Source organism: Gekko japonicus, unplaced genomic scaffold (genome assembly GCF_001447785.1).
Source record: "Gekko japonicus isolate JY-2015 unplaced genomic scaffold, Gekko_japonicus_V1.1 scaffold85, whole genome shotgun sequence".
In the NCBI taxonomy this organism is placed as follows: Eukaryota; Metazoa; Chordata; class Lepidosauria; order Squamata; family Gekkonidae; genus Gekko; species Gekko japonicus.
In genome coordinates, this window is record NW_015167531.1 from 1158937 (window position 1) to 1185164 (window position 26228).

Below are 26228 nucleotides of genomic sequence, written 5' to 3' on the forward strand. Positions count from 1 at the left end.
GAAGGGGTGTGTTTCGGGTGTGGGTTGTTTGCCTTTATAAACCGGCCTGCGAGCCGGTAGTTCTTGTCTTGTTCTGAGCTGAAATAAAGTATGAGAGCTGAAATCATGAAGTCCCAGTACTTTTCAGTTCTGAAGGCACACGGATCTGGTACATTGTTACAGCATAAAAGGAGTGCCGAGCGCCGAACAATAGATTCTTTTGAACTATGGTGCTGGAGAAGACTCTTGAGAGTCCCTTGGATTGCAAGAAGATCAAATCAGTCAATCCTAAAAGAAATCAACCCGGACTGTTCTCTGGAAGGCCAGATAATGAAGCTGAAGCCCAAATGAGAAGGGAGCACTCACTGGAGAAGACCCTGATGCTGGGAAAGATTGAAGGTCAAAGAAGACGGGGACGGCAAAGGATGAGATGGTTAGACAGTGTCATAGATGCAACGAACATGAAATTGAGCCAACTTCAGAGGACGGCAGAAGACAGGAAGGCCTGGCGTGATCTGGTCCATGGGGTCGCGAAGAGTCGGACTCGACTGTGCGACTGAACAACTCAACTTAGAGGGAACACTGCTCACCCATCATCCATGTTGGATGATATTCTGCAGAAAGCCTCAAAACTACTTCCCATATCCTTTTGTTTGTTTTTTGCTGTCAAGTCACAGCTGATTTATGGTGACCCCACAGGGTTTTCAAGGCAAGAGACATTCAGAGGGCGTATGCCATCGCCTGCCTCTGTGTCGTGACCCTGGCAGTCTCCCATCCAAACACCAACCAGGGCCAATCCTGCTTAGCTTCCAATATCTGGCGAGACTGGGTTAGCCTATGCTATCCAGGTCTGGGCTCCTTTACGCTGTAGGCCCCAGAAGTCCCACAGAAGCTGATTTCCCAACATCCTTCTGAATTGCCGTGATGATCTCTCTTGTTTTTATGTCATCCTTCTCCCAAGTATCATAGGATGATGCACGTGGTTCTCCCTTTCTCCATGTTTACTCTCTGAACAAACCTGTGAGTTCTGTTAGGCTGAGAGAGTACAACTGGCCCAAAAATAAACAGGAGTCTTGCGGCATCTTAAGAATGGCAAGTTTTTAACCCAGCATTAAGTTTCCGTGGACTAGAACCCATTTCATCAGATGCATGTAGTATTGCCTCACTAGGGAAGATGTTTATAGAGATTATGGGGAGGTGACTGTAAACAACAGAGTCAAGGGGCCATGAAATGTAGGAAGTTACAAGGTGAGATGTAAGCAGGCAAAATCCAAATGTAAAGAAGAAAAGTACAGAGACCATTGATAATTACACTGCCAAATTAACCTGCAGCTGCCAAAGTAATTTTGTTGCTTGACAGTACCAAAGCTCAGAAGAGCTGGCAAGACTGAATGCCCCTTCCTCAGAGGTTTTGGAGGGCAGATACAAAAAAGTACCATGTGCTAATAGAATATGCAGATGTTCACAAGATAAAAGTTGAAACCATTGAACACATGATTATAGAATGTCCCATATTGAGGGCTAGTTTAATTATCCTTCTACTTAAAAGTATGAAACTGCCTAATAGGAGAACTCAGGTGACGTGGCTACTATTGGATATAAAGGATTCCATTAATCTTTCTATGGCAAAATTTATAGGGATAATAATTAAATATCAGGGAGATAATATTAAATAAGGCTTTAATTATTTTATTTTCTGCTCAAGGCGATGGCTGTAAGAGCAGAGATAGACAGACAATTACATTTATTGGTGAATGGCTGTAAGAGCAGAGATAGACAGATAGACAGACAATTACATTTATTGGTGATGAGATCCATGCATAAATTTACAGTTCTGCTATAACCTACTTAGTCTTTAAGGTGCCACAAGGCTGATGTTTATGTTTTCTGCAAAGGACTAACATAAGAACATAAGAGAAGCCAATGTTGGATCAGGCCAATGGCCCATCAAATCCAACACTCAGACACACAGTGGCCAAAAATACCAGGTGCTATCAGGAGGTCCACCAGTGCCCAAACACCAAAAATACAGTGCATCACTTGCCCCAGACTGAGAGTTCCTACCTATACCTTGTGGCTAATAGCCATTGATGGACCTCTGCTCCATATGTTTATCCAATTCCCTCTTGAAGCCATCCATGCTTGTAGCCGCCGCCACCTCCTGTGGCAGTGAATTCCATGTGTTAATCACTCTTTGGGTGAAGAAGTACTTCCTTTTATCCGTTCTAACCCGACTGCTCAGCAATTTCATTGAGAGCCCACAAGTTCTTGTATTGTGAGAAAGGGAGAAAACATGGCTACTCTGGAATCATTTACTTGCCAAGGGAAGTTCCATGACTGAGTGGGGATTTGAACATGGGTCTCCACAGACATAGTCCAGCACTCTGGCCACAACTATCTCCAAGATGCACGGTGGACCTTGCAGGCAGTCACTATGGACTGGTCCCCCCTGCCCTCCCTCTGGCAAACCCATAGGGAAAGGGGCTTCCTGGAAGGAATAGTAGCTATGGCAACAGGCCTTACCAGCTACTTTTCTGCAGGGTTTCGGGCCTTGACCCACTTCCTCTTCAAATGGCACTAGCTTCTCCCACTATTGTACTTTGAACAACCGATCGGACCAGACAAATTAAAAGTGTCCCATTATTTGAAGTCTGTCTTTATTTTATAGAGACCCAATCCACCTTTAGAAACCCTTAACAAATAGAGACCTTTATATAGCTGAAAAGAGAATGTTTGAAAGTCTTATGTGCATTGACGGAAACAAGATGGTCTTTTGAAGTCCCAAGACTGCATTAGCCGTGCGCTTCAACAAACAGAGCTGTGCATATGGGATATGGCGTAGGGGGCTGCTGAGGGTGGGGGAAATGATGAAAGGCATCCCCCCCCCCATGCACAAGTGAAGTGCCTTTATGTACACACAAAGGCAAGTTTGCATTCAAGCCAATAACTATTGGAGGGATTGTTCCGCTTCAAGGTATTGATTGTATTTTGATGCAAAGTAATAATCCCGCAATGGCTTAAAAGGAACTGGGTATATTTTTTAAAAAGTAAATACATTTTTTTCACAGCACTTCTGGATGTTTTGCTCCCCCTTGCAACGGCAGAGAGCTCTTGCTTTTGGTTCTCTAGAAGCCTCCAGACTGTCCTGAGGTTTGCCACACAACCAATCAATCCCTACGTAAAAGTATTCTCCCATTAGAAAAAGAAGAGTTGGATGAATACCCTGCCCTTCACTCAGAGTCTCAGAGAGGCTTACAATCTCCTTCCCTTGCCCTCTGCACAACAGACACCCTGTGAGGTAGGTGGGGCTGGGAGAGCTCTCTTGAGAACTGCTGTTGAGAGAACAGCTCTAAGAGAACTGTGACTGACCCAAGGTCACCCAGCTGGCTGCATGTGGAGGAGAGGGGAATCAAACCTGGTTCTCCAGATTAGAGTCCGCTGCTCTTAACCACTACACCAAACCAGCATTACCACCTGGGCAAAACCTCACTGGCCCCGAGCAGAATTTGATCCTCCTGTGCAACTGGCAGCATGAGATGGATTGATTTATGCACAAGCTAAGGCCCCTTTCACATTACCGTTCTGTACCGGAAGTTATTGTCCGTTGTTGCCCTAGTTCCGAGTAAAGCAATACAGGGATGGAGTGTGGCGCTATTGGAAGTGCTGCAGACATTTTAAACAGTACACTACAGTGATTCAAAACACAAAGAAGAGGTGAAAATGGAAGAAAGCAGTTTACCTCAAGAATGGCTCGACCACACATTGCTAACCGGACGCAAGTGGCTTTGTACGAAAAGGTAAATAAAATCCGTTAGCAGCCAGTTGCTAAAACGGTTGTGCCTGAAATGACACCAAAAATCCGTTAGCAACCAGCTATCTAAACAGATTACAAAGGCTGTCTCTGAAAAGGGCCTAAGAAAACTATAATTTAAGGCCTCGGATTATGCGGGGCCTCAAAAAACGTTACTAACAACTGCTAAATTGCCAATTTGGGGGTAATACATGTTATTGGACCACTTAAATGTGACAGAGTCTAGGGCCTCGGCATAGGGTTGCCAACCTCCAGGGACGCCATTTGAGGGGAAAACTCTTTGTTTTCCCCTCAAATGGCGTGGCCCCGCCCCAGCGTGTGACGTCACTTCCGGTGACACTCCGGAAGCGCGCGCGCACGTCCCCGGCCGGCTCCCGGAGCGACAGGACGCTCCCCCGCCGGTATGATTTTTCTATTTGGCAACCCTGTTGGGCCTGGAGATCTCCTGGCATTTCAACTGTTCTTCAGACAACAGAGATAAGTTCCCCTGAAGAACATGGCTGCTATGGACCCTGCTGAGGTCCCTCCCACTGCCCTCTCTAGGCCCCAGCCCCAAATCTCCAGAGATTTCCTAAGCTGGAGCTGGCAACTCTATGCTCAGCATGTCTCAATCCACCCTCGGTTGGCAGAACAGGAGCGCATGAAGCTGGGAGACAAAAGGGGTTCAATTGTTATTTCTTTGCCTTCTATTAGATAGGACATTTAATGTTTAAAAGATACAGGACATTCTGCAAATATACCAAAGCTCCTTACCCTTTCATTGCTTTTTTAAAAAAACTACTTCCTTATAGGCTACTTCCTTATTTATGTACAAAATCACTTTCTTCAAGTCTTTAAAACCTCTTTTGCTTAAAGAAAGGATACTCTGCACATGCTCAGAGGTGTGACTGATTCGGGAGGGGGGTCCAATATTCATAGGAGAGGGCCAGTGTTCCATCTTCTAGGTAAAAAAGAAGGGGCATTTCTGCATTCTCATTTTCCTTGCTTCTAAGTTCTTGTTTCTTCTAGGGGGGGGGTGTCTGCTCCATACATTTTTTGTTCCCCCAGTGATCAGTTTGGTATCACAACAGCTTATTTCCAGCATAAAAACCTGCAGTTTAAATCTGCAGGGAGATTTGCTGGAAATAAACCAGAGTAATATTGAATCGACCACTAGAGGGAGCAAAAAAAACACATGGAGAGAAAACTCCTAAAAGAAACAGGAACTCAGAAGCCAGGAGAATGTGGGAAAGCTAGAGGTCTGGCAAGGGTCACATCCCTGCCCTTGACTAGTAACTGGACCAGTAACTGCCCTTGACTAGTAACTAGGTAGGAAATTGCCGGAAAGGGGGTTCAGTTTAGTCTTTCATCCAGGATCCATCCATACGCCGCCCAACACACACACCTGCAGCTTCTAACTTGATCTCAAGGCACTGGAAAGATGACTCCCAGGTATGCAGGAAGGGAAAATGAAGTTTAATCCTTTCAGCTCCTACACGGTTTCTCCCGCTGAACCTTCCTCTACCCTGGCCCACTTTAATCGGAGGGCTAGGCTCCAGGCCGAGAGCACTCCAGAGGCTTCATGGGGTGTGTGCAAACGTTAACACCCCTCCCTTGCATAGCCCCAATCTGAATTGGGGCCAAACAAGACAGAAATTTAACCTTAAGTGACCTGTGATCTTAATCTCCTTTAGTACCCTACTTGTTTCCAGAAAACGGGAACCTCTAACCCTACAACCTTTGTTCAGCAACGCTGCTTTAAACACTCCACCCAGTTGGCTGGGAGTTCTTCCTTCCTTCTTACAATTACACACCAGAAAGGAAACTGTCCCTACATTTTGCTTTCTAGACTTTCCCTGACATCAACTGACCGTTGACATTCTCACTGGTTGACATCATGATTGCCATAGAAACCCAGGGGACCGACATCATTTCAAACATCTGGAACTTTAGGCAGCTTCCCTTCAAAAACAACATCTTATAAACTTTGGGGACTTAATGCTAAAACAGGCACTCAGCTGTTTAGTAACACACAACACCTTGTCCTTTTCGGAGGGCAGAGAGTTTTTTCCAAAGGGTGGGAGGGAGATGGTTGCGGTGGCAGGAGGCGGAAGGCCAACGTGCAGACTGATGCTTGAGATTAGTACTTGGATCTCTAGATGCAAAGCTTAGCTGCAAAGAAAGCTGAATTATGGCTGCAGTGTTGGGGAAGTGGGTTTGTTCCCAGCTCCCCATGCCCTCCCCCCCCCAAATAAACCTTCCTTCTACATAGTCGTCTCAGGTCCTAAGGAGAAAGACAGATGTTCACACCTTGCCAGTCTTCATTGGCTCCCGGAGCAGAGCAGGAAAATGGCATAAGAAAAAGAGTTAAATTCCTCCCTTTCCTAGTGCTACAGGCCTGCTCTGCATCACATACACACAGAACTGCTTTTCGATGTTTAGTTAAGGTGTCCAGACACAAACACCTGGGGGGCTCAGCACCATAATGCGGCTTACCTAGGGTTGCCAGCCGCCCCCCCACCCCCGTTCACCGGCAGGGGATGGGGGTTAGGGTTGCCAGATCCAGGTAAGGAAACTTCTTGAAATTTAGGGATGGAAACTGGGGAGGACAGGGAACTCAATGGGGTACAGTGCCATAGAGCCCACCCTCCAAAGCATCCATTTCCCCAGGGAAACTTATCTCTGTCGTCTGGCGATGAGCTGTAATTCTGGGAGGTCCCCAGGTCCCACCTGGAGGCTGGCATCCCTAGCTTGCTCCCAGACTCCTGAACAACTTTAGGTAAAGTCATTTCACTTCTCTGAGCTTCAGCAGTTCTACCTGTGAACCTAAGGGGGCTGATGGTGGTAAACAGGGTGACCTCTTTATCATTTTGTGGTCATTAGAACCTTGTAAGGCAGCCTGTATTACAAACGCAGCTCAGGGAGGCAGAAATGAGGTGGTCGCATTCTGAGGTGGAATAGGTGACTATGTCACTTCATACAGGTCTGACACGTTTTAATGGTCCTTTGAGGCATTTTTAGGGTTGCCGAGTCTCACTTTGTCCTGGAGTGGGGACTCCCGGGTCGATCCCGACTATCCGAGGGAAAACCATAGAGTTTTCCCTCGGATGAACGTGGCCCCGCCCCCAGCGTGCCTGACGTGGTTGCGTCACTTCCTGGTGACGTGCACGTTGTGGTGAAGTCCCCCCCGGGGCCCGATCCGGTGGCAGCGGGGAACGGGCCTCTGGGGCGGGTTCCCCCCCCCCGGGGGGACTTGGCAAGCCTAGGCATTTTTAAAAACCCTCTCCCGGCAAGCAGAAAACTAGCAAAACAGAGAGGAAGCTGAGATAAAACCGCCCTCCCTTGCACACTAATTCGTTTCTTTCTTCAGCTCCATTTTTCACGTGGGGCACATTAAAAAATGGACCCCCCCACACCCCTGCAACCTGGTATGAAAGAGTCCCTCTCTACCCATCAGGATTCTGCCACCTCATTCCACTGCATGCCCTTTCACACACACACACCCTGAATAGTGAACTTTCAGTGCCAGTTTAGTGTAGTGCAGGGGTGGCCAAACTTGCTTGACGTTAAGAGCCACATCGAATAAGTGTCAGATCTTTGGGAGCCGCAAGACATGAACAAATATTACCCATTTTTACTGGGAAATAGGCACATTCTCTTTTTATTAACATTAAACAAGACTGCCAAAAATAACAACAGAAGCGGTAAAAGCAGATATTGATAATATTTATTTGTCCAATGATATTTGTTTGCTAATGATATTTAGCTTCCCAGCTCCGCTGCCCTGCCAGGAGCTGCACAATATGTGTGAAAGAGCCACATGCAGCTCCCGAGCCACAGTTTGGCCACCCCTGGTGTACTGGTTAAGTGCGTGGACTCTAATCTGGGAGAACTGGGTTTGATTCCCCACTCCTCCACTTGCAGCTGCTGGATGACCTCGGGCAAGCCATAGTTCGGACAAGAGCTGTCCTTGAAAGGGCAGTTTGTGAAAGAGCTCGCTCAGCCCCACCTACCCCACCTACCTCACAGCAGTGCTCCCTCTAAGCTGAGTTAGGGTGAGCTAGCTCAAAGTTTTTTAGCCTCTGGCTCACACATTTTTGTCTTAGCTCACGAAGGAGGGCTCCAGAGCAAACTAATTTATGCAGTAGACAAATCACTCACTCACAACTTTAATGCTAGTCGCTCACAAAGTAGAGTTTTTGCTCACAAGACTCCACAGCTTAGAGGGAACATTGCTCACAGGGTGTCTGTTGTGGGGAGGGGAGGGGAAGGGAAGGGAGTTTGTAAGCCGCTCTGAGACTCCAAGTGAAGGGCGGGGTATAAATCCAATCTCCTCTTCTTCTTCAGCAATCATTTGCAAGTGGATCTTGCCAGTTCACACAGTAAAATCCAGTTGCAAAGTGCATTGTTCAGCAGAAGATGCTGACCTTGGAACAGTTGCTCATTGGGTTCTGTTGCTCAGGCAAAATTCAAACCCAGAGTTCCATGTGCCCAATAAGGTGGCCATCCTCCAGGATGTGACTGGAGATCTCCCAGGATTCCAATTGATCTCTAGGCAACAGGGATCAGTTCACCTGGAGAAAATGGCCGCTTTGAAAGGTGGACTCTCGGGCATTATACTCCACCAAAGTCTCTCCTCGCCCCAAACCCTGCCCCTCCCCAGGCTCCACTCCCCCAAATCTCCAGGTATCCCCTAACCCAGAGCTGGCAACCCTAATGCCCAACATCTTCTCCACTTTAGTAAGGGAAGTGAACACGAGCTCCTTTGCAATCTGTGCAAAAGGCCCTTATGGGGTGACTAGTCTGTAGTGGGAACCCTTCTTCCATCCTAGGGTTGTCAGTTCTGGATTGGGAAATACCTGGAGATTTTGGGGGTGGAGCCTGAGGAGGGCGGGGTCTGAGGAGGGGAGGGATCTCAGCAGGGTACAATGCCACAGAGATCAACTTCCAAAGCAGCCATTTTCTCCAGGTAAACTGATCTTGGTCATCTGGAGATTAACTGTAATAGCGGGAGATCTCCAGGTACCACCTGGAGGTTGGCAGCTGTACTTCCAACCCAAGGAAGTTTCCTCCAGGGGAAGAGGTTCTTCACACCAAAGGAAAGCATCACATAGGGCTCTGCGGAGTGGCTGGACAGAAGGCACCATCTCAGAGCCCATGCCTCATGCACACAGCTTTCCAGGGGATGCTCCCCCCACACATACCAATCACCCTTTCCAACACATTACAAAATCTATGCAGACTTGGGCAGCTCTGAGCACCCACCTCACAGGGTGTCTGTTGTGGGGAGGGGAAGGGAGAGGAGTTTGTAAGCCGCTCTGAGACTCCAAGTGAAGGACGGGGTATAAATCCAATCTCTTCTCTTCTTCTTCTGAATCCTTTGCAAAAATTTTAAACACATCTGCTATTCTCATGCAGAGAGACTTTTTTCACTGCCAGACTCTGGCTCCCTGCAATTCTAAGGTTATTTCTGCTTCTGTGTGATTGTTGAGGATATTTTTATGGCCATGTCTTTATTTTAAAACCGTTTAAGGCCGTGCAATTCTATCCTGTTTATTTTTAGAACTCGTGAGCGGCATGTCAACAGATTCTGTGAGCCGCCTCAGAGGTTTAAAACCAGAAAGGCAGGGAATAAAGGTTTTGGGTTTTTTAAAAAAAATAAATAAATCAGTGAATAAAGAGGTTGGGGGAAGGGAAGGGGTTGCTTGCCTTCCATCCCAAGAAGGAACACAGCAATCCCCTCCCGCTGCTTTCCTCTCTATGCCTGGAAAGCCGCCATCCGTTCCAACCATCTGTCCTCCATCTGGAGGAGGCGATGATAAGACAAGGCAGGGAAACGTGTACTGAAGATGCTTACCGGAGAGGAAAAACACTCCCCTCCTCAGAAAGCCCACTCAAGTAGGAGCCGTGGCCTTTGCCAGCCAGACTGTTTCCTCCGTGGCACCCTGCGACTATACAGTCACTCATCCGAAAATGCTGCAGAACGCACCTGGATTGCGCAAGGAGTGAGGGAAGCTAGAAGGCTCTATTGCCACAATTATGACGTTAATCCCCCTGTGGAATGTGGCCAGACTGGCTCATTTTTCCACTGCTGGTGGGAATGCCCACAGGTCGAAGAGTTTTGGAGACAATTTTTAGAAGTGGTAAAACATGTTACAGGTACACAGTTCCACTGCGCCCAGAAACCATTCTATTAAATCTATGGGAAGAGGGAAAGATACCCAAACTGAGAATAGATTTAATTTTGGTCATGTTGGTGGCAACCAAAGTGATAGCAGCACATGGATAGAAAACTAAAGATCCTCCCACAATAAAACAATGGTTAAACAAAATACGGGATTATTTTACCATAGAAAATGTTTCAGATCACATATCAGTATCTGAGAAGAACCCATTATATCTATCTGTCTTAGAGCTATAGTTTTCATTTTTGGGTTTTGTTGAGAGAGATAAGAAGATTAAAAAAGTGATCCCGTTAAAATATAGAGCATTTGCGATGTATTAGCTTTACGTATGATAAGGAATAAGTATTTTACTGCTCCTGTTTAAAGTTTAGCTATGTTAAAGTTTAGTTACATTGAAGTTTATATTTACAATGTTATATTTAATATGTTCTGTAAAGCTTTACAAAAATAAAGTTATTTTTAAAAAATCCTCCTGTGAAGTAGCATGAAATCTGCTGCTAATTCAGAAGAACCTAAGGGAGATTTCTGAAATTTAACAGCACAAGTATCAGTCCTAATGGTAGAAGAGAAAGACCCACGAGCAAACAGGCTGTTTCTGCTGCATGCTCAGAAAGTGTGCCTGGGGGAGAGTGACTGGGGGGGGCAGGTTTCTCCCTTCAGGGCAAGGTTGCCAACTCTGGGTTAGGAATTCCTGGAGACTTGAGGGACGATTGGATTTGGGGAGGGGAGGGATCTCAGTAGGATATAATGCCATGGAGTCCGCCCCCCCACAAAGAAGCCACTTTATCCTGGGGAACTGACCTCTGTAGTCATAGTATCAGAGTTGGAAGGGACCTCCAGGGTCATCTAGTCCAACCTCCTGCACAAGGCAGGAAATTCACAAATACTTCCTCTCACACACACCTCCAGTAACCCCTGGGGGTTTCATCATGCCCAGAAGATGACAAAAAACCCTCCTGGATCCCTGGCCAAACTGGCTTGGAGAAAAATTGCCTCCTAACCCCAAAGTGGTGATCTGCATTTCCCTGGGCGTGTAAGAGAGGGCCACGAGAACTAAACACTGAGGCAACCCTTCCTGCCCACCCCCTCTCATGACCTGCCTAAATTCACACAATCAGCATCACTGTCAGATGGCCACCTAGCCTCTGTTTGAAAACCTCCGAAGGAGGAGAGCCCACCACCTCCCGAGTAAGCCTGTTCCACTGAGGAACCGCTCTAATTGTGAGAAAATTCTTTCTAAGGTTTCGCCGAAAACTCTTTTGATTTAATCTGAACCCATTGGTTCTGGTCCGACCTTCTGGAAAATATCAGCAAGAGAAGTCTGGAATTTATTAGACCTTTCACTTTTAGCAAAGTTTGACTTCCAACAGATATCAGGATGACTCAGATCACCCATGACCACCATGTCCCATCTCTTTGAGAACTTTGTAATCTGTTCTAGGAGTGACTCATCCACGTTCTCTGCCTGGCTTGGTGGTCTATCGTAGACCCCCCACCATAATATTAGTATCATTTCTTCTTTTGTTTTTTCCTGGAGATTCTCAACTGACCATACCATCCTTAGCTCATTGGAGGAAGAGGATTTGTTGTTGTTGCTTAAATGCACTAGATAAGAAAATATAAATCTTCCAGTTACAGAGTTTGGGAGTGTGTGGCCAACAGTCTTCGCAACCTTGTAGAGAACAAGATCTCCTCTCTGGGCTTAGGGGTTGCCAGAATTTAGCTCTTTGCTGAGCTGCTCCTTTATGCCAATTGCATTTGGGGCCACAATCTGAAGAGACACCCCATTTAACTGGGGGGGAGAAAAAGAAGAAGCGCCATTACAAAACTTCTAAGATGCCATTATCTGCAGCATCGGCCTTACTAAAATGGAAACAAACCCACTAAACTTTCCTCTCTGCCCATTCCCCTCTCTAAGTTCCTCCCATTTCCCTCCCAGGAGTCCCGGCTTTTGCATCTTGAGCCAAACAGCAAGGGAACGCAACAGAGGCAACCAGCTCCGCTTCTCCAAAATGTCAATCGAGGAGTGTCATGATCTGGGCTGTGCCAGTAGAGGCCTACTAGGCCCAAGGAGCCTGGCTAGCAGTAGGTGAGGCTAGGCCTACAACTCCCAGAAGCCCCTGGGAGGTTTTGGAGCCAAAATGGACCAATAGGAAAAGAGGAGGGCTGGGAATAAAAGTTCTGGAGCAGCGGGAAGAGCTGTTCCTTCTTCCAGAGGGCAGAGCCAGAAGAAAGGCTGCTGCAGGGGGAAAACCCTCATCCTGGGGGAAGGGTGAGTAGTGTAAGGCCACTTGAGATAGTGAGCTAGGGAAAGTAAATTTAGACACGCTTGGGCATTTGATTTCTTTTCTTTTCACCCACTTACTGTTATTATTCTGCACCTTGTTGTTTGACCTCCAATAAAATAAACCTTTTCCTTGTTTCACTCTGCCTGGTGCTCACGCCTATTATTCGGCGAAAAGGGAGGTCTGAAGGTCTTGGGAGGGTGCTCTGGGCCTTCTCAAGGGAACCTAAATCCAGAGTGGTGGCAGCGTCAGGTGACACCCCACCTGAGTCGTGACAAGGAGAATAAGCCTCCCTATGAGCAAAGTACAGCTATCTCCAGCTGTAGCCAAATGCGACCTTCATTAAGCTCTCAATGCAGTGCTTGTGTTCATATATTCACTGTGGAACGTCCGGTCCCCTTTGAAATGTCACCTTCAGATTCTCATCCCATCTAACATTGGTAGTTGTCCGGGGACTCTTGTCATTTCAACCACGGATTATGCCTGTATAATCCAAACTCACTCGCTCCACCCAGCAGAAAAGAGCAAGAGTCCAGTAGCACCTTCAAGTCTAACGCCATTTGTGTCAGTGACTTTCCTGAGTCACTGCTCACTTCTTCAGATATGGCTAGAATGTGAGTCTATCTGTCCTTATATCTCGGAGAGGTTTTTTTTCTGTGGTGTTGTCAGGGATGATGTTTCTAATTTAAGGACAGATGGACTCACATTCTAGCTGTATCTGAAGAAATGAGCAGGGACTCATGAAAGCTCCTCCCCTGCCACAAATCTTGTTAGTATTTAAGGTGCTCCTGGACTCTTGCTCTTTTCTGCTGCTACAGACAGACTAACACAGCTGCCCACATTGATCTCACCGCACCCAGCAACAGCAGTTAATCTAATTAAGCCATTTCTTGGCTTAATAGTGACTTGATTAACAGCTTCACAGAAGGTTAAAACAACCAGAATATCGATTCAGTAACAGCTTGGTTTCTCCCAATTCTAGCCAACCAGCAGAGCTCCACCCCTTCTTGCTCCTAGAACACCCCCCATTTGTTACCTCCCCATTGCCTCTGAGTTTATAACCAGCAGCACACACACAAACACCCTGGAATTGGCCCGACTCATTCAAAATCATCATATTTACTTTGGCCCTTGGGGAACGAAGAGCACAAAGCAACTGATGTATCAGGACACAGATACAGAGAAATCCAGGCCGTTGATGCCGCACATTCCAAACCTGCATCAAACTTTGCTCATCATTCCTCCACTAGCCATCACTTACACATCTCAAGGTGAAATGAAGTCTTGGGAGGCTAGAAACTTGAGAAGGAAAAAGCCATGACTGACTGCATGAGGAAATCAGGGGCACACTGTGAGTGTATTATTATTATTATTAAGTTAGCCTTAGTTGATGCAAGAATCTGGGTATGCATGGGAAAAAATACCCTGGCATGAATGCCATTTTTTAAAAATAATAAAATTAGGACTCTATCATGCAGGACCACTTCGCTTTCAGCTAACTTTAAAATGTCAGTCAATAGACTGGCCTACTTATCTTCCCTTGTTGTTAAAATAGCCCTTACATTTCCTTCCAGAGTCTGGTCCCATAATGCAATGTGCGAAGGGCAGATTTTGCTTTCCCCATATGGCTACAAAGAATTGGACACAGAGATATAAAAAGACACCGGTGTGGCACTTCTGGGGGAAACAACTGGTTTTCCACTCTCACTTCAAATACAGAACTTGCACAGGTTTGAATCAGAAAGAATACTAGAGAGAGACGAGGGAGATGTCATTCTCTCCCAAAGAGAACTGCCATCAGTTGTGGCTTTCCATTTTCACTAGACGTTCTTGTCTTTCTTTTGTGTGTCTCTCTCCATGTGTGAGAGCTGGGAACAGACAGACCCTTTTGCTTAGGGGCATCATATATATATGTATATATACACACACACACAGCCTGGTGTTTTGCTTTACACACCGAAAGTTCCAAGGACAACCCACTAATACGGTCTCTTTCCTTGTCAAGAGAGAGCCCCAGAAGCTTATGAACTTTATTGCCTCTGTATAAATATATATTGTCTCTTTATTGTCTCTTTAGAAATGTAACAACTGAGCCTGGGAGGTGTTTGAGAAGGGGAGGGAGCAGGAAAGCACCCAGATAGTCTGTAAAGTAAGGTAAATGTCCCCAGAACAAAACAGCATGTTCCCCGAACCACCCCCCCTTCCAGACAGCTGCTGGAGCTCAAACTATTCATCTCCCTTGTGATCTATCCCAGAACCCCTCCCCCTTTCTGTCTTGCCTGCAGCTCAGCATGTGAGGTGGTGCATCCTTGCTAGGAGCCACCAGCCACTACTGCTAATTAAAGAACAATTTCCTAGCCTTCAAAAGCCATTGAACAACGGTCTGCAGCCTGCTCTGGAAACATCACTTGACCACCAGTGACCAATCCCAATATACAGAAGATGGCCATTGCTTCGCTGGGTGCCATGCAGAGGGCACACAAACGAGAAGTGCAACCCTACGCAGAGTCATCCTGGTTCTGCGCCCACCGAAATACAAAATGGAGAACCCTAACCATGTGGCTCCTGCTCTGGGGGGGGGGGGGGGAAAACAAACTCTCGGGTGAGGTGGTGCATCCTTGCTAGGAGCCACCAGCCACTACTGCTAATTAAAGAACATTTCCTAGCCTTCAAAAGCCATTGAACAACGGTCTGCAGCCTGCTCTAGAAACATCACTTGACCACTAGTGACCAATCCCAATATACAAAAGAAGGTCATTGCTTCGCTGGGTGCCATGCAGGGGGCACACAAACGAGAAGTGCAACGCTATGCAGAGTCATCCTGGTTCTACGCCCACCGAAATACAAAATGGAGAACCCTCGCCATGTGGCTCCTGCTCTGGGGGGTGGTGGTGGTGAAAGCATACTCTGTGAGTTCTTCTTGTCATGACTATTCAACAAAGCATATTCCAGAGGGGTTTTTTTATCATGAACGTGCACATTTTAAACCATATTTATGCCAAAAACGAAGATCTCTTGGCAGTCTGGGAAAGCACAAAGAAATCCAACCAAGGTAGAACTTGCTATTTAAGAAGCTTTTCCTTGGTGTCTTAGCGATGCTACTAGCAACACCTTCTCTCAGCAAAACATGCTTTCTTCCCAAAGGAGGAGGATTAAGACAAATATTTAGAACACTGAGCCAACCATCTTTTAAACAAGAAAAGGGTCAAATGTGCCTCCAGAACATTGCGTTAAGGAGACCGCACCCAAGAGAAAGGCAGAATGGTTCTGAACATCTTCAGCTCACTAGGAACATTTCACCCAAGTCCCGGCTAGGGCAACAAGGCCTCTGTTGGATTATGGAGTGTTGCCATAACTGCTGGAAGCCGGTGATTTCCCCCCCAGAGAGTTGACGGTGGTTTGAAAGAAAGAATCGCTATTCATAGTGTGCACATTTCACCTCTGCTTAACAGGATTGGCAGGTTCCAAATGAATATAGGAAGCTCTCTTGTCTAGAATCAGGCCTAGGGTTGCCAACCTTCAGGCAGCACCTGGAGATCCCCCAGAATCATAATTTATCTCCAGATGGCTAAGATCAGTTCCACTGGAGAAATGGCTCCTTTGGAGGGTGCACTCTATGGCATTATCCCCTCCCCAAACCCTGCCCTCTCCCCAGGTCCACCCTCCAAATCTCCAGGTTTCCCCCCACCCAGACCTGGAAACCCTAAAGACCACTGGTCCATCCTAGACTGGTAGTGGCTACTAGGGCTGGCAGCAGATCTCTGGGGTGCTTTGCAACAAGGTGCCTTGAGTGGGTGTGGAGGAAACCCCTCCACCCACAAATTCAGCCCAGTGTTCCATTATTGTGGCTGCTGTCTGTCCACAGTAGTGCAGAAAAGAGGGGTGGGTTGGAGACTGGAACTGCCAAGCTCAGAGCACTCAAGCTCTTGGTTATGCTAATGACTTACTACCCCATCCCCTGCTAGCAAGTTACATTACAAGTTACATGGAGAGCCATAAAGCTGGGAAGGACCACTCATCCCTTGGGACAGGAAGGCCATCCCAAAGGTAAAGAGAGGTTATGAAGAGTCTGGACATAAGAAAGAGTATCTTCCATTTGGGGATGGGCACAAGACATGATGGACTAAGCTTCCACCTAGGGACTCCATCTTCTCCATGCGGCGGGAGACAGTGGAGAGGGATCTAACCCTGGAGATCTAACTCCGACTTCCTGCAACACCACCCCCCAGACATCACAAGTGACATCCCACCCTGATTTAGAAAAGTGCATTTTCTTGATTGTAGCTGCAGGACAAATACACCGGAAGGGAAAACAATGGTCAGTAAGGCAGGCACGGAATCCAAAGTCAAGATTAAAGGCTTACTGCTCTGAAAATCTGCAGTAAGATGTGTGTGCATAATGGGCCAAAGTCTGTGTGTGCCAGAGAAAATCACTTCATAGATGACTTTCAACCGTCTTAAAAACTCTTTTCTCTCTGTCCCTCTCACTCTCTCCAAGTCTTAGACGATGACATTTGTATGGATGGTTTATGGTTTTATATGACTCTCATTGCATCCCACACTGGTACAGTAGGTTTGCTAGTCATGCATGCAAACCCAGCACAGCCAAAAGAGTAGGTGAAAATATAACACTGAGTCTCAAGCTTATTGGCAATTAGTCAATCCTCTCCAGGGAAAGAAGGAAAGGGGGGTGGCGGCTGATGTGTTCCTCTTCAGCCTGATTTCAGCTCCTGGGGAAGTGAGAAACCCAGCAGGACGGGCTTTGTAATTAAATGCCATTTAGGAAGATCAAAATCACACAGAGCACTTTTTACAACTGGACAAAAAAATAATAATAATAATTTGTCTGGCTTGGAGGAAAATTCCATCCCGGCCACTTTGGGGTCAGAAAGGAATTTTCCTCCAGGCTGGATTGGTCCAGGGATCTTGGATCTCTCCCCCCCCCCTTCCTCTGGGCACAGAGCAGGGGTCACTGGGGGAGTGGGGTGGGAGTAGGTGTGAATTTCCTGCACTGTGCAGGGGGTTGGACTAGATGACATTTGGGTTACCTCTCAGTTCTATGTAATTTGTAATTTCTCTTTCCCCCACTAAACAAGATTTTACACGGAAAAGAAGCAGAGCAGTAAATACAGGAGGGGAGCCTTTTTCATTTTAAGGACACCACCAATGTACATGGACTAATGAAGCAGGGTTATAAGAAGTCTGACTTCTGCTCCATCTAGCACAGGGGGGTCTGGAACCTATGGCTGCAAAGTCAAAGGTAGCTCAATACGGAAGAAATAAGAAAATGATATCTTTCACTGAAGCTCCTAACTTGGAGGGGTAGGTGGGATGCTAAAATAATCAGTATGTGAAGGGAATCGCAGGAAAGATTTTTTTTAATGAGACTAAAGGACTCCCTACAGAGGGAAACAGTATAGGCTAATAGTTACTAGTAATCCAAGTGCCAAGCAGGTGCAGATTTACACCAGGCCACTCAAACAATAGTGCAGGATGTTCCAGTATATTCCTGCAAAACCTCAAGTCTGCCACCTCCTAATAAAAGGCTCACAACAACTTGCAGAAATTTTATGGATTATCAACCAACTTGTCAGTCATCACTAACATTCGGGTCACATGCATAGTTTAAGTTCCACAAATGGCTCTCCATTGATTTCTGGGTCTGAATTTTGACCAAGTTTGGCCCTTTAATTGTAGAAGGTCACTGACCCCTGCCCATCTGCTGCTACTGGCAGCGGCTTGCCAGGAACTTTGAAGAATTCTTCCACATCCCTGCTGCCAGAGATGCATTAAGTAGCATTATAAAGGGATGAACCTGTAACCTTCTGCATGTAGTTGATCTCACTGAGCTACGGCCCATTATTCAGTCGCCGAAAGCGAACACCTGTGCAGACCATCACAGCTCATGACTGCTCATCATCATCACAAAACATGAACTAAGTGCTGAGCCACAAGAGTCATATAAAACAATTCTCTGCATGCAACTTATTGGTTACATCCAGAATCTTGGGTTAAGGATGTGGTTGCCAACCTCAAGGTGGAGCCTGGAGTGTACCAGGAATTATCATTGATCCCCAGCCTACAGACATCAGCTCCCCTGGAGAAAATGGCTGTTTCGGAGGGTGGGTTCTATGGTATTATGCCCCAGTGGGGTCCCTCCCCAAACCACACCCTCCCCAGGCTCCACCCCCTCGTCTCCAGGAATTTTCCAAGCTAGAGTTGGCCACCCTAGCTAGGAACGTAGCACCAATGGCTCACAGTCTGGCTGACTGCCTGACCCACACTTCTGCAGAACATGTAAAACAGCATTGTTCAGGAAGGCATTTCGATAAAGAGAAGCTGCTTGTGGTTTTCACGTCTGCAGGAAAGTACATCATTAGGTAGTTTCCATTACATAGTTTAAAAGCTGAAGGCAGCAGGAAAAGAGGAAGACCCAACATGAGAGGGACTGGCTCTAGTAAGGAAGCCACAACCCTCAGCTTGCAAGACCTGAGCGAGGCAGTTAAGGATAGGATGTTTTGGAGGTCATTAGTTCACAGGGTCACCATAAGTCAGAAGAGACTTGATGGGACTTCTCACATACAGATATTGTATCCTGAACAAAGTTTGAGTCTAGGGGCACCTTTAAGACCAACAAAGTTTTATTCAAGGTATAAGCTTGTGTGTGCAAACACACTTCTTCATAGACTGTTTCAGTACATTGTTCTCTAACTTTGTGTTCCAGCTCCACTTCACAATTTTTATTGCACTGCTCATCGATGTCATAACCTCCTTTCTTTGTGTTGTTCGCTGTATGTATTATACTGTTGTTTTTAACAGTGTTTGCCCATTTTTGCTGTCCTGCTTCGGTACATGGCTGTGATACGGAATAGGCTGCCAATTTCCCCCTTTAAATTTGTCTCCCAGTTAAGGCAGGATTTGTATGTATTATACTGTTTTCCTTGCACTGCTTTTGAACAGCATAATCCACCTGGAGTCTCACCAAGAAAGGTGGACTATAAATAATGCACACAGATAAATACATTACAGATCATCAGCTGGAAACCCATGGGCCAAATTCTACCCTAGTGAGTACGTATCCCTCTCCATGCACACCCCCCCCCCCGTTGATTCCTTGAAACTTTGCAGATGGAGAGAAAGAAATGTGAAGAGGCAGAAACTGCCCTTCCCCTTCTTACATGAACAGGGCCAGCTCAAGGGTCTTTGGCACTCTAGGCCAACCACCAGTCAGGTGACCCCCCCTCCGGCCTAGGCATGCCCAGAGCCGGGCCTTTATGCCCCTCGTTGGGCGCACATAGGCCTGGGCACTCTCTGAGCCAGCTGGGCATGGATGGACCCAGATGTGTGGTGCACCAACTTGGGTGGGACAGAAGAAGGCACCAGTGGCAGAATTTGCTTCCACCTTTCTCTCTCTCTCTTTCCTTCATGGGGGTGAGGAAGGCAGGCTAGGCAAACAGGCCCCTGGCAGCAGCACTGGGGTTCGAGGCACTGCTTGGGGTTGCCACTTGCTGCCCACGCACCCCCTGCCTGTCTGGCCCCCCTGGTATCTCTCCTAGGGCTGCCTAGTGGGTGGGCCACACCTGTATGTGAAGGGTTGGGAAGCAATGGTCAGACACTGCTGACAGGCCACTTTGGGGAAAGAGCTGCTCCACCCATACCCATCCCTCTCAAAACATCCCATCAGACAAAACCAGATCTCTTATAAACAAAATGATATCCACCTGTTTGAAGATATCAACATGCATGCTTTACAGTGCCTCAGATCAGTGGTGCACCTGACTAGGTTGCCAACTCAACCTTGGGAACTTCCTGGGGATTTGGGGGCAGTGCCTGAAGAGGGTGGAATTTGGGGAGGGAGCTGACTGGGGATGTGACGGCACTCTAGGACTTCCATTTCTCCAAGACTCTATGGTATGGCCCACCCTCTGAAGCTGCCATTTCCTTTGGGGAACTGATCATTGTTACTGGAGTTTGGTTGTAATTCCAGAACACCAGGCCCCACTTGGAGGTTGGCAATCCCAGCTCTGACTGGCAGCAACTCTCCTGGTTGTTAGGCAAAGAATGATCTTTCCTAACGCCTGTTACCTGAGATGCTTGACCTAGGGACGCCAGGAGTTGAACTGGTGATGACCTTCTGCATGCAAAGCAGGTGCTCCTCTCCCATGCCATTGTCCCTTCACTTCCTTTTGAAAATGGAAACTCTTTGATTATGCAATCTTAGCAACCTAATTCACTCTGGACTAAGATAGTTACTGTGCAGGTTGCTAAATTGTGGAAATCTACATATTTGCAAACTCGCTCTTAACTGTCAGCAAGCTGCCAAATTTCTTTTCTGTTGGTTCTCCATGTATGCGCTTGATTGCTTTCGCTTTTATATGTAGATCGACGCGCTTAATTGCTTAGCTGCTGGAACGTCTATATCTCTCAAGGCCACAGGTGGTTGCTGCTGGATAGTTGCTTGGGTGATCTCACCAAGAACCATGGGAAGGAGATATGTTATGCCGCCTAGAAGCGTTTGCTCCCAGGCCCGATGGCGCGCGCGGGAATTCCCACAATTGGGCCACAGTTGTTTGAATGTACTATAACCTGCCATGCTCGTTGCTCCCCCCTCATTCCTAACAGTGATCCTGTACATGCACCTATAGCTTCAAATAAAGTAAAACCTTCCTGCAAGAGTGTACTTCATTGATGCTGTAGGGAAGCCTGACACTGTATTCCTTTAAAACAAATACTTTTATTACTTTAAAAAAAACCTCTGTTAATAGAAATACTCCAGCCAAACTAAATGACTAGAACTACACACCTTTCCTAGCAGTCACAACTACTAAGTAGTTTTGTAGATAAGTACAATCTCATTAGTGTGGACTTTGCCACCAGAAACAGCTCATTAGCCAAACTTCATCTATGGTCACAATTGCTACAGCCAGTTCACACACCTAGTTTCCTTCCACAGCATCACATATATGGGAGTACAACTGAACAGAGAAAGATTATAGCAGGATACTATATATAATCTGCAACCAACCACCTTCAGTTGCACAGCTGCAGGCACTAGGATTGCCAACATCCAGGTGGGGCCCGGAGATCACCCAGGACGACAACTACAACTGATTCCCAGACTAGATACATCAGTTTCCCTGAAGAAAATGGCTGTTTTGGAGGGTGGACTCTATGGAGTTACACCCCCCAAGGTCCCTCCCTTCTCCAAACCACACCCTCCCCAGACTTCACCCCCAAATCTCTAGGAACTCCCAACCTGGAGTTGGCAATCCCAGAAATTACTGGCCATTGATCATAGGGTGAAGTTCAGTAGCACAAACCTGCTGCCAGCTAACTGAGACGCCAGGATGACTTGCGACAACCCCTTGAGGCAGGACAAGCTAGAAAAGGGTACCTAGTCCAAGGCACCCAACTATGATTGTAGCTGGGCAGAGATTTGGATCCAATTCTTCCCAGTTCAAATCCAGCATTTTGTCAACACTGGCTCTCAAACTAGGTTTTACTGGAGAGGAAAGGCTCTGTTGTCATACATTATCTGCTTCCCATCTTTTGGGGCAGCCGATAATTTTAAACAAACCCCAGCAAGAGCGGAGCAGCAAAGCTCCAACATCTGCTCTCACACAAAAGGGTTGTTCCAGTAAATGCAAATTGCGTCAGCTCTTGAAAGAAATTAGACAGCCCCGCGCTTAACTCTGAGACGCTTCCAGTTGCCTGACCTCCAAGGGAGGTCATGGGCCATTTTTGCAGATAATATTAGAAGTTCAGAGTCCTCCCGCTGGAGGAATGTTTCATCTCCATTTTACAGAAGAGGAAAGGCGAGAGAAAGTTAACTGAAGCTCCCATACCAGCATGCTTTATGGGAAAGATGGGGTTCGGGAGGCTATTTACTTATACAAGAAAAAGTGAACATTGGTTAACATCTGGGTATGGCCTTACTCTAGCCCTGGCCTGGACAGACCTGGCTACCCTGATCTCATCAGATCTTGGAAGCTAAGCAAGCTCGGCCCTGGCTAGTATTTGGATGGGAGACCTCCATGACGCAGAGCCAGGCAATGGCAAACCACCTCTGAGAGTCTCTTGCCTTGAAAACCCTACAGAGTTGCCATAAGTCAGCTGTGACTTGAGGGCACTTTCCAGCACCACAATGGACTTACTCTGCTCCCTGGTGACTAAATCCTTTGAAAATTGCTGCTGAAATGTCAACTTGTACAGAATTCAGACGCAAGTCTATTGGCCAGTGTGGTTTACAGGGAATAGATCCTGCCCCCATTTTTTTTTAATTACACCAGCAACATATTTGTGTTTGTGATTCATAAATGCTAGGTATCATTTACAGAGCCCTCAAGGGTTTGGCATGAGAGTACGTTAAGGACCATAGACTCCCATATAAATCTGCCCATCATGGGACTTCTGCCTCCAAAGCTCTGTCTTGCAAAGCAGATGAACACCAGAGGCAGGGCCTTATTAGCTGTGGCACCTCAGCTGTGAAATTCCCTCCCTACAATGATCCACCTGGCACCAAGCCCACAAGTGCTAGGCAAGACGTTTTTTCTAATTGTCCCAGGACTTTCACCAAATCTGTGTTTCCCTTTGACCTTTATTTATTTAGTTATTTTTACCCACCTACTCTCCCCAATAGGAATTCAAAGTGGCTTACAAGCTTCCCTCCTCCGTTTTCTCATCATAAAAACAACCTTTTGAAACAGGCTGAGCCGAAAGAGAGTGACTGGCCTGAGATCATCCAGGGAATTCCATGGCAGATTCTGGGTCACCCAGATCCTAGTCTGACACTCTAATCCCTACACAAGGGGTCCCCAACTGTTTGGCCCGATGGGCACCTTTGGAATTCCATATAAATCTGCCCATCATGGGACTTCTGCCTCCAAAGCTCTGTCTTGCAAAGCAGATGAACACCAGAGGCAGGGCCTTATTAGCTGTGGCACCTCAGCTGTGAAATTCCCTCCCTACAATGATCCACCTGGCACCAAGCCCACAAGTGCTAGGTAAGACGTTTTTTCTAATTGTCCCAGGACTTTCACCAAATCTGAGTTTTCCTCCCCTTTGACCTTTATTTATTTAGTTATTTTTACCCAACTACTCTCCCCATCAGGAATTCAAAGTGGCTTACAAGCTTCCCTCCTCCATTTTATCATCATGAAAACAACCTTTTGAAACAGGCTGAGCTGAAAGAGAGTGACTGGCCTGAGATCATCCAGGGAATTCCATGGCAGATTCTGGGTCACCCAGATCCTAGTCTGACACTCTAATCCCTACACAAGGGGTCCCCAACTGTTTGGCCCTATGGGCACCTTTGGAATTCTGATAAAGGGTGGTGGGTGCTGTCACAAAATGGCTGCCACGGGAGCTAATCATATAATGGCCACCATGGGAGGCAGAGACATACACAGAGGGAGCCCAAGCACAGGGGATAACAGCTGTGAGAGAGGATGTTTGCCACCAAAACGTCATTTTAATCTGCCCAGCCAATCAGATTTCCAAGAGCCAATCAGAAGCCCTGATGGGCAAGAGCTCCATCTGGCCCCACCCATTTTCTAAAAAAAAGTTTGGAGGACACCAGAAAAGGTGCTTCTTGGCACCATATTAGTGATCACTGCCCTACACCACGCTGGCTTTCTATCTGCTACTGCTATTCAAAAATCTAGTTTTATTTTCAGTCAGACATTCGTTTTGATGTCATGCTGCTGGTTCCATGGCTGGGAGAAGGGTTAGTTGTACTGTATTTTAATTTGTTTAAATGTTTTATGGCGAGTAGCTACCTCAAGAGCTATGGCCGAGAGCACGGAATATAAATATGCCTCATCATTTAAGAATCCAGACTTCTCCTTTCTGCCTCACCTCCATTGTGCATTCTGTTTGTAGATCACCTGCTTTGCATGGTGAAGGTCACAGGTGCTGTCCTCGAGGTAAAGGATGTCAGGTAGGAGGTGTGGGGCAAGACTTTTCTCTCCTGGAGACCCTGGAGAGCAGCTGCCGGTCAAAGCGGACAGAACGTGCCCCAATGATCTAAGGACCTTTTGGGTGCTTCTGGAGAACTGCTGTAAGTGAACTGCAAGCCCAAGAGTCCCTGGTTCAGTTCTTGCCTCTGCACGGGATTTACTTTTCTTTATGTATTTAATTCAATTTGTATCCCGTCCTTCCCACCAAAGCCACAGCTGATTTATGGAGACCCCAAAGAAGAAGAAGAGAAGAGATTGGATTTATACCCCGCCCTTCACTCGGAGTCTCAGAGCGGCTTACAAACTCCTTTCCCTTCCCCTCCCCACAACAGACACCCTGTGAAGTGGGTGGGGCTGAGAGAGCTCTGACACAAACTGCTCTTTCAGAAACAGCTGTGCCAGAGCTTGTGACTGACCCAAGGTCACATCAGCAGGTGCAAGTGGAGGAGTGGGGAATCAAACCCGGTTCTCCCAGATTAGAGTCCACACACTTAACCACTACACCAGGGCAAGAGAAAAGAAGAGGTGGCTTGCCATTGCCTGCCTCTGCACAGAGCTGACCCTGCTGAGAGCTGACAAGATGAAGCTAGCCGGGGCTATCCAGGTCAGGGAACCAAATTCACTAGGCGGGCATAAACTGGACCGAAAGTGTGCTACAGTGCTGGACAGGTGAAACCCAGATTCAAATAGGTTACCAACTTCCAGGTGGGGCCTGGAGTTCTCTTGGAATCCCGATTCGTCTCAGACTACAGAGATCAATTTCCCTGGAAGAAATGGCCGCTTTGGAGAGTTAACTCTCTATGGCATCACCTGCCCTACCCCAAGCTCTGCCCCCAGACCTCCAGAAATTTCCAATGCTGGAGTTGGCAAGCCTAGACCAGTTACCTCCCTCGGCCTAACCTACCTCACAGGGTCATTGTGAGGATGAGAGGAAGGTGGGGTAGAAATGTGAGAAATAAGCACCCTTGCAGGCAATGTTCCCTCTAAGCTGTGGAGTCTTGTGAGCAAAAATTCTACTTTGTGAGCTACTGGCATTCAAGCTGTGAGCGAGCGATTTGGCTACTGCATGAATTAGTTTGCTCAGGAGCCCTCCTTCCTGAGCGAAGACATAAATAAATGTGTGAGCTGGAGGCTAAAAAACTGTGAGCTAGCTCACACTAACTCAGCTTAGAGGGAACACTGCTTACAGGGTTATCCTAAGGATTATGGCAGGCTAAATGTCCCTGAAGTGCTTTTAACACACTTGCTAAGTAGCACAGAAGACCAAATGCCGGCAGCTGGATTGTTTTTGGGTTTTTTTGGGAGACGGTTGCTTGCCATTTGCAAAGGTTGATTGGGGGGAAAGCCAAGGCAGTGCAACGAAGACTTCTGCATTCGCTTGCAGCCAAGCAGCCCTTGAAAGCTGGAGCCACCGCAGGTCTGTGGGCAGAAAGGTTAACGCAACTGGAACTCTCTCAACTTCCTTCCCCCAACTGGCGGGAGAGAGAGAATCGGCCGAATGTCACTCATCGCTTTGCCCTGAGAGACACTGACGGCGTTTCAAAAGCTTCCAGGCAACTGCCAAAAGATAAGGCAACACCCGAGGGCGGACGCAGAGTTCCTCAAAGCTGCTCCGCTTCCGACTCGTTGCAGGGGCACCTCGAAGCCCGGGGGAGAGAGAGCCCCACCAGCCAGCCAACCAACCAGGCCAAATCTTGGAAGGATCCCCCGCAAGCCCAGCGCAGAGAGAAAGGGGAGGGGTGGGTGGGGTACTCACAGCCAGTCTTGTCGGCGAGCTCCTGGATCTCCTCCGACCTGGAGTGGGACGCCCCCATGCCCCCCTCGGCGAGGCTGCTGGACGCAGCTCGGACACAACCCCGGGGTCCGGTCGGTTGGGGCCTGGGTGGTGGAGGGGCGGCCGGCGACTTCGGCGCGGCGGCGGCGGCGGCGGCGGCGGAGTTTAAATCTTGAGGCAGCCGGAGCCGCTCATTAGACGAGACGCGGGGAGGCGAGCGAGAGGCTCCCTCCGGGTCCAAGCGTCCTCCGAGAACAG

At 47.4% G+C, this 26228-nt stretch overlaps 1 protein-coding gene across 1 annotated transcript in view; it reads right to left on the minus strand.

The window, feature by feature from the left end:
* The window catches only part of TESC (tescalcin), a 49140-nt gene extending 23125 nt beyond the window's left edge, over nt 1-26015 (minus strand). The window contains exon 1 of the mRNA XM_015413430.1: nt 25953-26015. Within this exon, the coding sequence (XP_015268916.1) occupies nt 25953-26010 (58 nt within the window). The 5' untranslated portion in view covers nt 26011-26015. The remainder of the gene's footprint in view (nt 1-25952) is intronic.
* Nucleotides 26016-26228: the final 213 nt, after the last annotated feature.